This window comes from Morus notabilis, unplaced genomic scaffold (assembly GCF_000414095.1).
Source record: "Morus notabilis unplaced genomic scaffold, ASM41409v2 Scaffold75, whole genome shotgun sequence".
NCBI classification, from domain to species: Eukaryota; Viridiplantae; Streptophyta; class Magnoliopsida; order Rosales; family Moraceae; genus Morus; species Morus notabilis.
In genome coordinates this window covers 800760-817175 of record NW_010361425.1, presented here as the reverse complement: position 1 = coordinate 817175, position 16416 = coordinate 800760, and the positions used below count along the sequence as shown (strand labels likewise).

Sequence of the window (16416 nt, the reverse complement as noted above, 5' to 3'; positions counted from 1 at the left end):
GGGGTTTGTGTAAGGCCAGAATTAATGCGTGCGTATATCCTTTTTTGTTTTGTTTTGTTTTGTTGTCGACAAATTGACAACTTCCACTTTCATTTTAGGAAATGGTCATATTGGCCACTGCAACCAGGGTAACAACATGTATCTCTTTCCGGGGTAAGTCTTATTCTTTTAGACCTCTTAAAACGAAAAACATAGGAAGTTTTACCAGATACGCACCTATTGTTGCATGCAGAATTGGACTTGGCACTCTTTTATCTGGCTCTAGGATCATATCTGATGGCATGCTACAAGCGGCAGCAGAGTGGTATTTCTCATATATCCTTTGAATTAGGTTGTCCTGAACGGACGTTTTAGCGCTGCAACTTGAGCATACCACACGTCCCACACAATCAGTAATTGTCTACAACAAATCAAATGTGACTGTGTTTTTTTTCCTTTTTCTTTTTCTTTATAAAAAATATTTTGCAAGTAAAATGAATAATGAGTCGAGATGTGTTAACAAAAAAATAGAATCCCTGAAAAAAAAAATCTTTGAGAATGAATTAGAAGAAAATGTTTTGCGTTACTTTTCTGAACTGTGGACTAACGTTGAATTTCTGCAAACTCAAAGCATATATCTAGGATTCATTAATCTAATGTACTAGCTGATTATTTCAGTTACTTCAGTACTGTTATTCCAAATGGAACAATATGCCTTAGATTTTTCTAACACGTAATTTGAATCACAGCCTAGCTGCATATATGACAGAAGAGGATGTCGCAAAAGGGATTATATACCCATCCATATCAAGGTTGGTAACCTTAGGCTTTTCTTCTTTCTTTATTGTTTATTGTGACCTAGTTTGGACAGAGTTAGAGTCGAGAAGTGTTGAAATGCTCATTAACGTCTTTAAAATTTTGCAGCATAAGAGATATTACAAAGCAAGTGGCTGCAGCTGTTATAAAGGAAGCTATAGAAGAGGATCTAGCAGAAGGATATCGTGAAATGGATGCTCGAGAGCTTCAGAAACTCAACGAGGTTTGTTGATTGTGTCTATCTACAAAACCTAGTTAATTAAATACAGTCACGTGTTTAGGATTGTATACCTACCCTTTTCATAATAATCCAAGTTCATTCAATTTTTTTTTATTTTTAAAAAAAGGTCCAAGTTCATGCATGTCATTCACATGATAAGAAACAGTGTTTTTGAACCTAAGAGAAATATCCCCACCTAATAGAAGCTCCAGGTTGGAAGTCCTGAAACTCCAGATCACTGTTTAGGGACTAGAAGAAAATCTATAACAGATGACAAAAGATAAATCAGGGTCGAAGATCAAGTAGAAGAGATGACACTATAAAGCAAAGACTAGATAGCTAAATTCGTTAATGTTAGTAACAAGCACTCCAATGGTTGAGCGTATTTATGTACCATGAGATCACATTATAATCATTAATCATATCAGGATAAAGAAAAAAGGACACAAATATGATGAAATCTCATGAAACCTTTTTACGATTCAGAAAGATGTGCTACTCCCATATGATACTTTTTGTACCCTGACAATTTGAAAACATCAAGGGACCTGCTGGATACTGGATGGATGATTATGTCGTAAACATGAAAGAGCTGCGGATTTTGAGCGCTTTGTTATTGATATTTGATGATTCTTTAACTATAACTGGATTTTGGCTCAGTTATTGTCCATGTTTGACATCATACTGTCTGATTTCAGGAGGAAATTGTAGAATACGTGAAGAACAATATGTGGAGTCCAGAATACCCAACGCTGGTTTATAAGCAGGATTGACCCACCCAACAACTGATTACGTGAAGAAAATGAATAAGAGCATTGTTGTCTGTAAGAAGTTATGCATCAATTTAATCGTTTTAAATAATTGTTTCTTTGCTTTTTGCTCCTTAATTTCGAGCATGCATATTAATCACGTACGTTGTCTTCATAGGTCTTATTTTTTTTTATATGTATATTTTTTTAAACTTGAGGAAGGATTTGAACTCTACACCTCGTGGTGGTACCAGATGTAGATTACCGCTATGTTCTGCCTGCAACTACCATATTTTCTCATAATATTATTCTCTTTATAAAAAGTTAAACAGCTGTATTCTTAAGTCTCTCTCTCTCTCTTTTTTGGCTGAACTTCAATTGTATTGTTCAAAAGCTCCCACCGAGCAAAATGGTTAGAAAGAAAGTTAGGAGTTTAGAAGGTATACTCAAATTATGATTTAGGTTCATTGGCGGGAACTTTGTGAGATAAAAAACACTGTAACAAAATCATCATTTAGGTTTGAGAATAGCTTCTAAATAGCTCTTTAGTAGAAAAGACCCAAACACAAATTATGAGTAGAATTTAGAAAATACCCATCTAGTGAGGGAGTTCCCTTTCTTAAACATTGTAAGATTTATACCATTTCTAGCGCATGACAGAACTAAATAGCTGAGAAAGGAATCATACGTTTTTGCCTCATTTGGTTGGAGGGTTCAAATTAATGTGGTTTGAACCTCATTTGGTTGGAAGGTTTAGAAAGTGTGGTTGAAACCTTGGGTTCAAACTATGAGAACTTAGGGAGAGGGTCGGTTTAGAAACCCTTTTGGGCCCGTTTGTTTTATGCTTTAACTCATAGTTTTTATTCTGTGTTTTCTTCTCATAAAAAATTTAAATTTTAAATGTTAGAATCAAGAATACGGGCCCTTTGATTTTGATGGTTTAAATGTCACATTAAGTTCAAATCACCTTGGATTCGTACGAGGGTTCAAGTGGTTTGAACCTAAGGTTTTGGTTGTTTGTTTGTAAAAAATAAAAAAAAGTGATTTGAAGTTGTAGAATTCAATGTGACCAATTACATGAAATGCGTCATATCCATGATGAAATTGCTCAATGTACGTAATGAGCAAATTGATAAAAATATTAGTTTATGTTAGTTTTTTTTTTTTTAGGAAAATATGTTACTTTGTTTTGGTGATAGATATGGAAGAAGCCGTACTTGTACTCTACACGAATTCTTAATGATTATTTTTATTTTCTAAACATTATCATTAAACTTTATCACGAGGCCTATATATTGAGATCTCGTTCACTTCGCGGATTCAAGTTTTTAATTTGAGTTGAAATGTGACATTTTCTAAGAATTTTTCACTGTAGTAGAAAAAATTAGATCTGACATTTTCTGAGAGTTTTTTACTGTAAAAATTTAAAACTGAAAACTCGAATCGGTGAAATAAACGAGGCCTGAGTTAGGAAGAGAAGGTGATGAGAGATCTCGACCTTGAGCAGTCCATCCGATCCCGACATTGGACTTGTAGGTATGGTCCCGACACTGACTCTTGCTCATTGGTCCAATCTCAGCACCGATCCCAACCCATCAATCTACTCTAGGTGTCCATCCTTTTTCCAGTTTTGATCGCAATGTTGAACCGAGTAATATTTTTGTTTTTTTTTTTTTTGTTTTTTTCCTTAAATGTAACTGTATTGTTGCTACCAAACATGTTTTCAACTTTTTGTTTTTGAAAACAAAATAAATTACAATTACCATTTTTTCTACTGAATGAAACCTAAAAGTTAGTATAAAAACGCGTTGATGTGGGGACAAATATGAAGTCATAAAATGAAGTCGTTTTAAAGGATAGAAAAACGACAACGTTTGGGTATATTAAAAGCCTCACAGGAACTTAACTTCATAGCGGAAAACAAAGCAAATAAAGTGATGCATGTGTTTGGAACTGTTTTTTAGTTGTTTTTAAAAACTTTTTCACACGTCTTTTGAGGTATAAAAATAAAAATAGTCTGTAAATCGCGTTTATTGAGTAAATATTTTGAAAATAAAAATGAAAATAAAAATAATTTTTGTGAAGGAAGTTAGAAAACGACTAGAAGTTATTATTTTTTTTTCGTTTTCATTTTCTAGTACTTATCAATAATGTTACACTAAATTATTTAATTAATAATTAATAAATATATATGACTATAACTAATAAATAGATAGTAATTACTTAATTATATTAATTGAAATTAAATTATTATTATTAAATTTGTAATTTTATTAATAAAAATGAGAAATGAGAAATAATAAATATAAGTTAATTATTTCGTTAAAGATTAATTGCTAAAAATTGATTATATAATATATTAATAATAGAATAATTAATAATAGGTTATTAAATAAATAACTAATAATTAATATATCAATCATATATATTAATTACAATCTATTAATTACTAAGTAGTTGATAAATATAATAATAATAATTAAGCAATTAATAATCAATATTAAATTATATAATAAATTGTAATATACTAATCAATAATAATTAATAATTGATAATTAGCAATACATAATTATTTAAAGAATAATTATCAAAAATTGATCATGCAATGTATCAAATAATAGATTATTAAATAAATGTTAGTAATTGGTTAAGTAATTATTTAATTATGCAACTAAAATTTAATTATTTAAATAGTAAATAGAATATTAATATATTATTTATATACTAATTATTTTTTTAATTCACTTATTAATTACTTTTAAACTAATAAATATAAGTACGTCACTAACATAGTAATTACTTATAATTGATTATTAATTACTATTTTTTAATTATTTAGCAAACTAATTCGTCATATATATAGTTTAATTACCAATGTACTAATTAATTATAATATATTCATTATTACTGTATTATTAATATATTAATTTTTATTTGCTAAAAGTGATTATCAATTATTAATTACTTAATATATTAATTTAACATTATTAATTACATGTACTCGAAACAAAATTTCATAAATATAACTAAACACGATTTTACTTTTTTACTATACTCAAAATAATATCTTAAAATACTAACTAAACGTAATTTTAGAATCAATCTCAGAATAATTTTTAAAATAATCTCATTTTTACTTTTATACTGAAAACAAAATTGTCTTGAAAATATTACCAAATAAGCCCGCAGTTTCATAACATGAAAAGGGGTGATGTGGCAAAGAATAAAGTGCAGAACTGGGAAATTCAAAAGCTAATTTGACGAAAAGAAGATGAATTCAAGAGAAATCTATAAATACTGGTAGCATCAAGAAAAAGGGAATTTTTTCCCATTTGTCCACTGAGAAAATAGAGTTATGTTTGGTTGGAGGATTCAAATCATGATTTGAATCATGGTTCATGGTTCGTTACAGTGTTTTTCCTCATAAAAAATATACGTAAATCGAAAATAATTTTAATCACATGATTCTAATCCATGAACCAAACGTCTTTTAACGAGAGAAAAAAAATCAATTTAGTTGATTTAGAATTGAGATAGATTTTAATCCTAACAGTTGATATAAAAATTAGCCAGAGAAATGAGTGTCTCTATAATAATTTAATAAAAGACACATAAAATGTTTAAGTGCAGTTTTGCCTCTAGAAATAGGGTTATAACATAAATCATGATAGACAGTCATAATCGTAAAAATAAACTAGGCGGTCCGCGGCTAAGCTGAACAAGGTCGGATTCTTGCATATAATAATGTGTGATATTTATCAACCACAAGCATGGAAAAAGTTGGACCCACACTTTCCTCGTCATCAAATCAAACATTTTCAAAATTCAAAATTTCAAACGCGTGCGTGACAATACGACATTGCCAACGGTGCAGATCTGCCGCACTATATCTTTGCCTCTGCCCCCCCTCAATCTCGTCTTGTCCGAAACTCAAAACGAAACCAGTAAATTTTCTTCTTTTAATATTCCAATTCTGCCCCTCTCTCTCTCTCTCTCTCTGGTCTTCTTCGACGTCTGTTCCCAAGTCCAAGCAGCTTCCAGAAGATTTTCATTCTTCTTCTCTAAGAAAAAACAGAAATTATAATTCTACTTTCTAGGGTTTAACTTCTTTCTTCTGAACAACTCAAGAGAAGAGAAATTTCATCAAAGAAGAAGAAAAAGATTTTTTGTTTGTGCAAAGAAGAAGAAGAAAGAAGATCATGACGACCATGGAGAGCTTGATCGGATTGGTCAACCGTATTCAGCGGGCGTGTACGGTGCTCGGCGACTATGGCGGTGGCGACAACGCTTTCTCTTCTCTCTGGGAAGCTCTTCCTTCTGTCGCCGTCGTCGGAGGCCAGGTAACTCCCGAGCTTGATTAAAGAAACGAAACCGAGGTTATTGATCAGAGGGAAATTATGTCTTATGAATTATGTTTTTTTTTTTTTTTTTTTCCTTCTAATTCCTCCTTTAGTAATTATGAATTTTTATTAAAGAATGGTATTGATCATTTTTTTTTTTTTTGGGGGGTTTTGTTGGAATTTGATTATAGAGTTCGGGAAAGTCTTCGGTGTTGGAGAGCATTGTTGGGCGTGACTTTCTTCCCAGAGGATCAGGTTGATAAAATTTCTTTTTGTTCCCTATTTTGAACACTCTTATCTTTTTTCTGTTTCACTAGTATTGATATACAAATGGAATTTGGTTTTGGATAATTGCAGGGATTGTGACGAGGCGGCCCTTGGTGTTGCAGCTTCACAAGACTGAGGATGGAGATCAGGAGTATGCTGAGTTTCTTCACCTTCCCAAGAGGAGATTAACTGATTTTTGTATGTAGCTTGAACTTCATGTATTTTGCACTAACGTATAAGTTATAACTTAATTCTTCCATAGTATGTTAGGCAATAGGAGTCCTAACTCCAACTATTTGAGGGCAAAGAGAAAACAAAACGAACGAAAATAAACAGAGCGCACACATGTTTTTATAGTGATTCACCGTCAAGGTGGGAGCTATGTCCATTTGCCGAGGAAGAAATACAAAGTACACTCAATTCAAAATGCCTCTCTTAGTCTCTCTGTTTTTGTCTATATTAAGGCTACCCTGAGAGTCCTTGCTGCATGGCTGCCTGAGAATTAGGGTAAACTAATAAGTAAAACATCTAAGCTAGCCCCAAAAATTCGCCCGTACTGCTGTTGGCTGGAAAAGTTTGAAGTAGTTAGGTTCCGCATGACTTAACAGAGTAGATATGTTCTGTGTGACAATGGCTAATAATAGATATGTTTAGCTCCATGACATTAGTTAATATGCAAAGGGAAATATTGGATTTTTAGTTTATAATTTGTCAGTAATTGTTTTACAGAAGCATATGCCGTTTAAACTAGAGCTCGCCATTAGAGATATTTGGTCTGTTTATTTGTCTGTTAATGTTCTGGTTGTGGTTGGATCTATTGCCTAGACATGTTTCTTCCAACTTGGCTTTCTGGACAACTTTACCGGTATTTAAAGCACTAAAGTAGTCTGGTTAACAAAAGTGAAATTTATATTTGTATATTTAGTGATGATTACTGTAAAGATTTTGGAAATATTGAAACGTGACTTTCTGTTATAAATTTGATGAAACTAGCCAAAATTTAAAATCTATTTTCACTAGAACTTATTTGGATGCATCTAGATGCTGCGATCCCGTCTTTTTTATTTTTTATTTTCTATTTTTGGATATTTCATTATGAAACTTGGCCTAAGGCTTCATTGAGACGTTATATCATGTTTCAGATTCCTCTGACTGACTAATGTTTGACAGTTTGACTTTATGCTTTTTTGGTATGATTGGATTATGATATATTTTTGAACCATTTCCTATTTTCTTTGTTCCTTTTGCCTTTTTTCCCCTTCATATAGTAATTAGTATATATGCTTTAGATATCATGTAAATTGACTTTTTTATCCCCCTTGACTGTTTCCTGTAGCCATGGTTCGTAAGGAAATTCAAGATGAAACTGATAGAGTGACTGGGAGGACAAAGCAAATCTCTCCTGTTCCCATCCATCTCAGTATCTATTCCCCTAACGGTTTGTCTTTATTCTTCCTCCCTTTTATTTCTTAACTAATTAGAAGATCACGTCTATGCTTTTCAAATTCACATCTCTTTCAATTTTGGCTTTGCAGTGTTTACCTGTTTATGTTAAAACTAATTTTGGTCTTTTTCATTGGCAGTTGTCAACTTAACTCTAATTGATTTACCTGGTTTAACAAAAGTTGCTGTTGGTATGTTGTTTTTATTCAGTCAAATTTTGATGTTTCTACTCTGCATATTTTTACAAACTCAGTCACTCATGAAGATAATATTTTATTCAGAGGGGCAGCCTGAGAGTATCGTTCAAGATATTGAAGCCATGGTTCGGTCTTATGTCGAGAAGGTAACGGGCATTTATATCGACAAGTGGTGCTATTTTTGTGCATTAAAGTTTTGGACCTGCCATTTTGGTTGATGAATGTTGTAGGCATATTCAAAGACATACTTTAAGAAATGTCTCATACTCGTCCATACACACACAAATTTATGGAAGATTTGGTCACTGATTCCTTGTGAGAACTTTATGGTATTTTATACTCGAGTTTATTTATGATTATGCATTGGGAATAGGTTTGAAAAAGTAATTAGTTGATTGTTGTCACTCTCTTTTACAAGTGAAGTTTGGCAAAGCATTGATTTGCATGCCTTTTATCTCTTTGTTTTTCTCTCCATCCAATCATTCTGATTTAGTGTTCTTAGTGGATATTGGATAGTCATATTTGAGGTGTTATATTCGCAAGAGCATAGCCTTCATTTGAACTGTAACGTTTCATTGAGGCACTTAGCTTTCTAGTTTTTGAAAGAATTCAATGTTCAAGCTAGAGAACAATAATGCACCTAGAGCTTGTGTGGCAAGGAGGGTCTTGGATGATTAGTTAATGTGTCTTGTTATTGTTGTTTTGTGTTGAATTGCACCTCTGTCAAATATGACATGTATGACCTTAGAGCTACAAGGAAATTAGCCAAAGTTGGTCCTACACATACATCTGACTTTATAGTGATGTTTATATAATTTTTTTTTCCCACTCATGAATCAGCCTAATAGTTACTTCCTCAAGTTATCATGTTGAAATGGACGTGACAGAGTTTGACTTATGTGTTTTTCTGGCTTTCTACAGCCTTCATAGATAGTTCATCTTAGTTTACATTTCTTCTGACACATACAAGTTGTGTTCTAATAGATGAGTGTTTGCTTTTGTAGCCTAATTCTATCATTTTAGCAATTTCTCCGGCCAATCAAGATATTGCGACGTCTGATGCAATCAAACTTGCCAGGGAAGTGGATCCTAGCGGTATGCTCTATTATCATTTTAGCCAATTGCTTTTTGCAGTCATGTCTTGTCACTTTTGTTTAGTCTTACAAAATCCTGATTATACCTACCACAGGTGATCGGACCTTTGGAGTGCTGACAAAGCTTGATTTGATGGACAAAGGAACAAATGCATTGGATGTAAGAGCTTTCTTTTTTCCAGTTTCTATCTAGGGTGCATCCATGCTTGTAAAAATGTGTCGTGCTTTAAATGGCTTCTAAACGAACATCCTGGTGTAGTTTTTTATTTATATATATATATATATATTTGTAGTATATTTCATGTTCTATAACTTTTTTACAACTTACATTTAACTAGAGCAATTGTCAATCTCAAAATGAGTCCTCTACTTAGTTATAGTAGTAATAACTCCAGAACTCTACTCATGGATTTCTTTTTACTATTTAAATTCTATGTCCACGTATATTTAAAAATAATAAAGAAAAAACACATACATGTAGAGGTGGAAATCTTAGTGATATTATTTTTTGTCTGATGTTCCCTTTACCTACTAGGTTCTTGAAGGAAAATCTTATAGGTTGCAACATCCTTGGGTTGGAATTGTGAATCGTTCACAAGCTGATATCAATAAAAATGTTGACATGATTGTCGCAAGGCGCAAGGAGAGAGAGTACTTTGCAACCAGTCCCGACTATGGGCACTTGGCTAGTAAAATGGGTTCAGAATACCTTGCAAAACTTCTCTCGAAGGTTTACTATTACTGAACTTCTTTTCCCATTCAAGATGACTTTTGTTCTCTGCTATATGTTGACGGTGTAATGTTGTTTGTAGCACCTGGAGTCTGTAATTAGAGCTAGGATACCAAGCATTACATCTTTGATTAACAAAAGCATTGATGAACTTGAATCCGAGATGGACCATCTTGGTAGGCCTATTGCTGTTGATGCTGGGGTGAGTGATTTGATTTTTTAATAATTGTTCACAAAATAACCTGATATTTCTGCTGTGTAGCTGTGCTTAACTGGAATGTTATGTTTTAGGCTCAATTGTACACTATATTGGAACTTTGCCGTGCATTTGATCGGATTTTCAAGGAGCACTTGGATGGAGGGTAAACATTTATCAAAGTTTTCAACCTTGGTCTCAAATTGTCTCTGAGAATTTTACTTTTTGGAAGCCAAATTTTTCAAGATCCGCTATATTACCCTGTAATTGGAAATTGCCTAATAATCCATGTACAGCTTCACTTGTGTTTCTCCAAGTGTTCTGTGTTAGGTTGACACTGTTGCACTGGGCCATTAGCTGGGTGCATTTATTCATTTTGCACATTGCAGTATTGTTGTCTTCTTTCTTGTTACTCAGATGAACCTCCTGATATCTAATAAATTTCTGTTTTGGGCTTTTATTTTCTTAGACGGCCTGGTGGTGATCGAATTTATGGGGTCTTTGACAACCAGCTTCCTGCTGCGTTGAGAAAGCTTCCATTTGATCGGCATCTTTCTCTGCAGAATGTAAGAAAAGTGGTTTCTGAGGCGGATGGTTATCAGCCACATTTGATTGCCCCGGAGCAAGGTTACAGGCGCCTAATTGAGGGAGCCCTTAACTATTTTAGGGGCCCAGCTGAGGCTTCTGTGGATGCTGTATGTAGTCCTTGTTTTTATACTGGTTGCTAAATTCATTCGGAATGTTTGCTCAACTTTTATCGTTCTGACTAAAGGTTATTTTGGAAATCATTTCAACTCTTGACTGACCTAGAATTCCTAATATAGGTTCACTTTGTGTTGAAAGAGCTTGTGAGGAAGTCAATAGGAGAAACTAAGGTAATTGAGGAAAAGTCATTTGCAGACTTGCAGTTATCAGGTCCAGCAGGGTTCTATTTGTGATCGAAGCAAAACAGAAAATATTTGCTGCTTTACTTGGGAGTCCATTTACATTATTGTATGTCTCCAACAGGAATTGAAGCGTTTTCCAACTCTTCAAGCTGAAATAGCTGCTGCTTCTAATGAGGCCTTGGAAAGATTTCGTGAAGACGGTCGGAAGACAGTAGTTAGATTGGTTGACATGGAATCTTCATATTTGACTGTGGAATTCTTCAGGAGACTTCCACAAGAAGTTGAGAAAGGAGGAAACCCAGCTGCCGCTGCCACAAACCCCGACCGATACTCGGAGGGCCACTTCAGGAGGATAGGATCAAACGTGTCCTCGTATGTGGGAATGGTGTCTGAGACGCTGAAAAACACAATTCCTAAAGCTGTGGTATATTGTCAAGTCAGGGAAGCTAAACAATCATTGCTAAACCACTTCTACACACAATTAGGGAAGAAGGAGGTACTCTCTCGCTCTTATACATGTGCACATATTCTTGGATGCACTGTGGATTTTTTTTTTTTTTTCCTGCCCAAGGTTATTTGACACTCGGGCTGACCCAAGTCACCAGACAATTTTTTTTGGCGAAAATCTTCTGCGCATTAAGGACAGAAGGGAAAAGTTTGCTCCACTGGTCCATACCCCATAGTGTTCTTTCCCTTTCATGTGTTTATTTACAAAACAATGAACGCTAACTTTCTAGGGTCCACACAATGGGGAATAAGGGAAAACCAATGCTAGGTTTGCCCCAGACTTCATAGTATTGTTTCCCTTTCCATTGGAATAAACCACAAAATTATTCCAAAAAATTACTTTGGTAGTCTTACTAAATTTGAACTAAATAATTATACGCGCTAGGATTTCTAGTACTTAAGCAATAAGAATCATTATTAAAAGGAAACAATGTTTCTTTTCCTTGTCACTCCTTTCCAATGGCTCTTTTTTGCTTGGTGGCTTTAGTTGGAGTTAAATGATTATTTGGTTCAACAACTCAAAACTGTGGAGATTTGAACCTTTTTTGTTAGAACTGTGGTGATTAAAAATGTGATCCGAATTGTTGTTTGAATATGCAAATAAATTGTAATTTAAATTGGGAAAAAATCTGAATTGTGTTTGGATAAAGTGTTGAAAACTGTCATTAGAGATTTGTAACAAATCTTATAAAACCTTATTATAAATGACATTAAAAAATATGCAATATGGGTGGAGATTTGTTCCTCTTCATTATGAACGCATTAAAAGAAAAATAATTTCAATCAGAATTAAAACGAAGAAGTTATGACATTTTTAAAATTGAAATTGAAGAGAGAGAAAAAGTAGAATCTGAAACTATTAGATTGTTGATAACAATTGAGATTGTTAAAATTTAGAAGGGGAGGTGAATTCTAAAATCAACAATTTGAATTGTCCTTGAATTTTCCTCTGTCAAACACCAATTTGAATCTTGAACTAAGGTTTGAATTCTAAACAACAGTTTGAGTGGTTGAAACAATCCTACAAACTGTTACTATTTCTCTCAAAATGCTAATTTGAGGTTTTGACATGTGTTTCAATTCAGGCTAAGCAGCTTTTACAATTGTTGGATGAAGACCCGGCTTTGATGGAGAGGAGACAACAATGTGCAAAAAGGCTGGAGTTATACAAGGCAGCCAGAGATGAGGTTGACTCTGTATCATGGGCACGCTAAGATTGATTAGTGTTTTGGAGATGGCTCTTGTATTATACATTACTTGCCACTACAGATGTTCCAGGTTCTCCTTAGCTGATTGACTTATTTGGGGTTGAGCCTTTTTTTTTATTTATTATTATTATTTTATTGTCTAGCAATGTCTCGTGCTTTTGGGATGGGATTGCTGGATTCTTATTGTATTTAATGGGTATTCGTTAGCATGTCATTTACAGTATGTAACTTTTTTAGTGTGTTATATAGCCTATTAGATATATCACAGTATGTCTCCCTATTTATTATTATTATCAATTCTTTAATACAAAAAACACATAATTAAAAAAGTTACAAGTATAGCCTAGCGATAATTTCACACTTATTCTAATTATAGAGTGATGAGTTTAAATCCTCTTACTCAAATTTTTAATTTTTATTTTTTTAAAGAGATTTTCTGGTACGTCTAGTGTACTGGTAGGTCGGATTTTTTTAACCGTTAGATTTGTTTATTTTTTTTACTTTTACGTGATTTCATACATATTTAACGATTAAGAAACCTGAATTATGGTTTACAAGAGAAGGTCATTTTTTTTTTTTTTTAATAAAAAAAATAACAACAACATATAACTGAACTGTCTCCCAATTTTCCAATTCCTATGCTAAACCAATTTTTACTGTTGTTTCAAGTTTCCGAAACTCTTGCTTCTCTCAAATGTTATCCAACGCAGTCCACAGTTTTGGGTCATCAAAATCTTTGATAACAAAGGAGGCTCCAGCATCTAGGAGTAAGTTTTCAGGGTTTCTGGTGCCTAAACCCACCACTGGCATCCCGGCTGCTACTCCAGCTTTCACTCCTGAAACAGAATCCTAACAACCAAAAAAATAAATAAATAAAGAAGTATTTATCAAAGTTTTGGTAAGCAAAAGCTGGTTTAAAGCAAGAGCAGAGTTTCAAAGCTAAACCTCCAATACGAAAACGTGCTCTTGTGACACTTCAAGTGCTTGGAGGGCCTTTAGATATGGGTCAGGAAATGGTTTTGCTCGATCGCATTCGTTTCCAATGACGAGAATTTCGAAGAAATTTGTAAGGTCTAGTATTGAAATTATGAGCTCGGCATTTGGCCTTGGAGCGTTCGTCACCGCTGCGCGTTTTAAGCCGCGTTCTTCGATCCATTTGCACAAGTTCTCTAAGCCCTGAACTGGCTTTAACTGTTCGGCTGCCAATCTATAGTGTCACTCAAAAAGTTTAGTTTAGGACAGGTTTAATTCATTTCAACTATAATGAAACTGATGGATTGGAACTCTTTTCCGCATTTGAGTGTCCCGCACAACTTCAAAACTTGTAAAGGTACAAATACCGAACAATTCAATTGAAACTGAGAGACAAAAGGAGTTCCAAAATTAAACCAAGAGGAAATAAGATTAAGAAATACGAAACATCCCTTCAAAATGACAAAAATATTGTCAATATTTGTATCTCTTGGTACTTAAGGCAGAAATTAGATGGTAGATGATTTACTTTTTAAGTTTTAAACGGATGCTTTACCAAAGGGCACTGTTCAGTTTCAAAGCTGAACCTCCAAAATTTTTCTATATTTTAAAAGGAAACAATGTTTCTTTTCCTTTTCACTCCTTTCCAATGGCTCTTTTTTGCTTGGTGGCTTTAGTCGGAGTTAAATGATTATTTGGTTCAACAACTCAAAACTGTGGAGATTTGAACCTTTTTTGTTAAAATTGTAGAATTGTGGTGATTAAAAATGTAATCCGAATTGTTATTTGAATATGTGAAGATGTAGAATTACTCTCTCGGCCAAGGTAGATTCTATTGAAGGAATTAATGACTATAACATTTCTCTTAATAATCATTTTAATTAAAAAAAGAAAAGAAAAGAAAAGAAAACTACTCAAGTAGACAGTTTCTTAATAGTTTACCTTCGGAACAAGTCTTCCTTATCTTCCATAAATTTCCTTGCTCTTTGGAGATCCCAATCAGGCAAGAGAACTCTGCATAACTCCTCATTATGCATGCCACTAATATTATTAACAAAGAATTCCTCAGTTATAGTAATACCACCATTGAAACCTACCTGTACATGAGAAAAAATGGAACTATCACGAAGAATTTTTCGACCATTAAGAAATGGTCTTATAACTACATTTACGTCTCATAGTTGACATTTGAATACATTTAACGGTTAAAAATCAGTGATAATGCGTAAGAGTAACAAAACTAAACATTACATATTAACACAAATTAAAAAGAGAAAGGGAGAGAGACACCTCTTGAAGCATTTCACGAAAAGCGTAATAATGGATAGGATCTGAATCACACAATGTCCCGTCAATATCAAACAGAATGGCTTTAAGAGAAGGAAGAGAATATTTGCTGCCACCAAATAATGAACAAAAAAAAAGAGGAATACCAACATAAATAAGAGAAAAATTGGAGACCAAACAAGAGTAAAAAACTTGCCATTATGCAGATTACACTGAAAGAATGAGAAAATCAAGAGAAAGAGAAATACCCATCAACTTGTTGCAAATTTGATGAAACAGACATCCGAGGAAGAGTGGTAGAACTAGAAGCCAAATTTTTAAGGTTAATTGGTCTGTAAATTAGTGTTTTCTTCGAATAGGTATTGGGAATATGGTCACAGGAGAGATGAGGACGAGGAAGCAGAGTAAAGGAAGCAAGAGCTACCATAGTATATAGTACAAGTTATGTGATTGTGAGACAGACTTATACTTTTAGTGCGCAACTGATATAGTTGGACAGAAAGAGAGCAGAAGTGAGAGAGATAAGCTAGAATCTCTCTCTCTCTCTCTCTCTCTTAAAAAATTGAATGGTTCTTCGGAATATGCTGATCTCCCCTGATTCATGGGGTTGTGGCCCTTGCCCGTGCGGCTGTTAATCAACTACTTGTTTGTTAGAATCTAACAAATGACATTTTGGTTTTCACAGTCGAGAGTGAAATAGGGGGGAAAAGAAGGTTAAATAATAGGTGATACTTCACGTAAGCTGTTGGGTTACGTAATAAAGATAAGGAAAGAGTCGAATACAACCTCAAAATGAAAAAGACCTTCTCTCGTAACTAAAATTATATTAGATTAAAAGAATATGTAGAATAAACAGTAATCTTATTAAATCTGATTAAAATTATATTACACTAAAAAATACGTAGAATAACAAACCAAAGTCAAAACGACACGTCCCTTTCTTGGATGAGAAAACGAATTGTCGTTCCCGTCCTCCCACATCGGTGCATCCAATTTCGACACTGTTGTTACGAGTGTTATCCACTTAAAACTCAAACTTTCAGTCCAAACATAAAGTCATAAACCCTTTTGAAGTGAACAAACTAAAGCCCAAAAGAGATAAATTAATTTTTCATTTTGTTCAAAAGTCTCAGCAGAGAGAGAGAGACGAAGATGAGCAGAGCTTCCAGTCTCTTTCAACTCTGGCAGATTCCTCCAAGCAGAATACTAACTAGAAGCTATAATGTCTCCAAAGGTTCCAAAGGTCTGGTTTGTTTCAAGAAACAAAACCAAAAAACACAATTTTTGTTTAATTAATCTCTTCAATACACTTTCGTTTTGTGTTGATCTGGGTATGACCCAGTTTTTATTTTTCCCATCTGTTGAGCCTCCAAAATTTTTCTATATTTTTTTTTTCTTTTGTTGTTCAGGGCTCTTTTCTTTCAGATATAATAACGTGATTTCTTATTCCATTTGTATGCCCATTTGCACAATTAGGCTTGCCATGAAAAATTTACTTTTTTTTTTCATTATTTATTCTTTCCC

General features: G+C 33.6%; 4 protein-coding genes across 4 annotated transcripts in view; 3 read left to right on the top strand and 1 right to left on the bottom strand.

Annotated features, from left to right (window-relative positions):
• LOC21406650 (NAD-dependent malic enzyme 62 kDa isoform, mitochondrial) overlaps nucleotides 1-2108 on the top strand; it is a 10580-nt gene extending 8472 nt beyond the window's left edge. The window contains exons 16-20 of the mRNA XM_024166512.1: nucleotides 99-153; nucleotides 233-304; nucleotides 729-791; nucleotides 904-1018; nucleotides 1714-2108. Of these exons, the coding sequence (XP_024022280.1) occupies nucleotides 99-153; nucleotides 233-304; nucleotides 729-791; nucleotides 904-1018; nucleotides 1714-1788 (380 nt within the window). The 3' untranslated portion in view covers nucleotides 1789-2108. The remainder of the gene's footprint in view (nucleotides 1-98; nucleotides 154-232; nucleotides 305-728; nucleotides 792-903; nucleotides 1019-1713) is intronic.
• Nucleotides 2109-5695: 3587 nt separating this feature from the next.
• On the top strand, nucleotides 5696-12893 carry LOC21406649 (dynamin-related protein 1E). The gene is made up of 15 exons (XM_010099453.2): nucleotides 5696-6104; nucleotides 6296-6359; nucleotides 6462-6569; nucleotides 7708-7809; nucleotides 7955-8005; nucleotides 8096-8157; nucleotides 9016-9106; nucleotides 9201-9265; nucleotides 9641-9835; nucleotides 9918-10037; nucleotides 10127-10197; nucleotides 10501-10726; nucleotides 10856-10906; nucleotides 11040-11414; nucleotides 12511-12893. The coding sequence occupies exons 1-15, from the start codon at nucleotides 5964-5966 to the stop codon at nucleotides 12637-12639; spliced, it is 1851 nt and encodes a 616-aa protein (XP_010097755.2). The 5' UTR covers nucleotides 5696-5963; the 3' UTR covers nucleotides 12640-12893.
• Nucleotides 12894-13245: 352 nt separating this feature from the next.
• Nucleotides 13246-15667, bottom strand: LOC21406648 (haloacid dehalogenase-like hydrolase domain-containing protein Sgpp). Its single transcript, XM_010099452.2, has 5 exons — nucleotides 15141-15667; nucleotides 14896-15001; nucleotides 14548-14702; nucleotides 13579-13840; nucleotides 13246-13482 (listed from the first exon to the last, which is right to left on the bottom strand). Exons 1-5 carry the CDS (start codon nucleotides 15317-15319, stop codon nucleotides 13324-13326), a joined length of 861 nt encoding a protein of 286 aa, XP_010097754.2. The 5' UTR covers nucleotides 15320-15667; the 3' UTR covers nucleotides 13246-13323.
• Nucleotides 15668-15961: 294 nt separating this feature from the next.
• LOC21406647 (nucleolar GTP-binding protein 1) overlaps nucleotides 15962-16416 on the top strand; it is a 7188-nt gene continuing 6733 nt past the window's right edge. Inside the window, exon 1 of the mRNA XM_024166459.1 lies at nucleotides 15962-16135. Within this exon, the coding sequence (XP_024022227.1) occupies nucleotides 16045-16135 (91 nt within the window). The 5' untranslated portion in view covers nucleotides 15962-16044. The remainder of the gene's footprint in view (nucleotides 16136-16416) is intronic.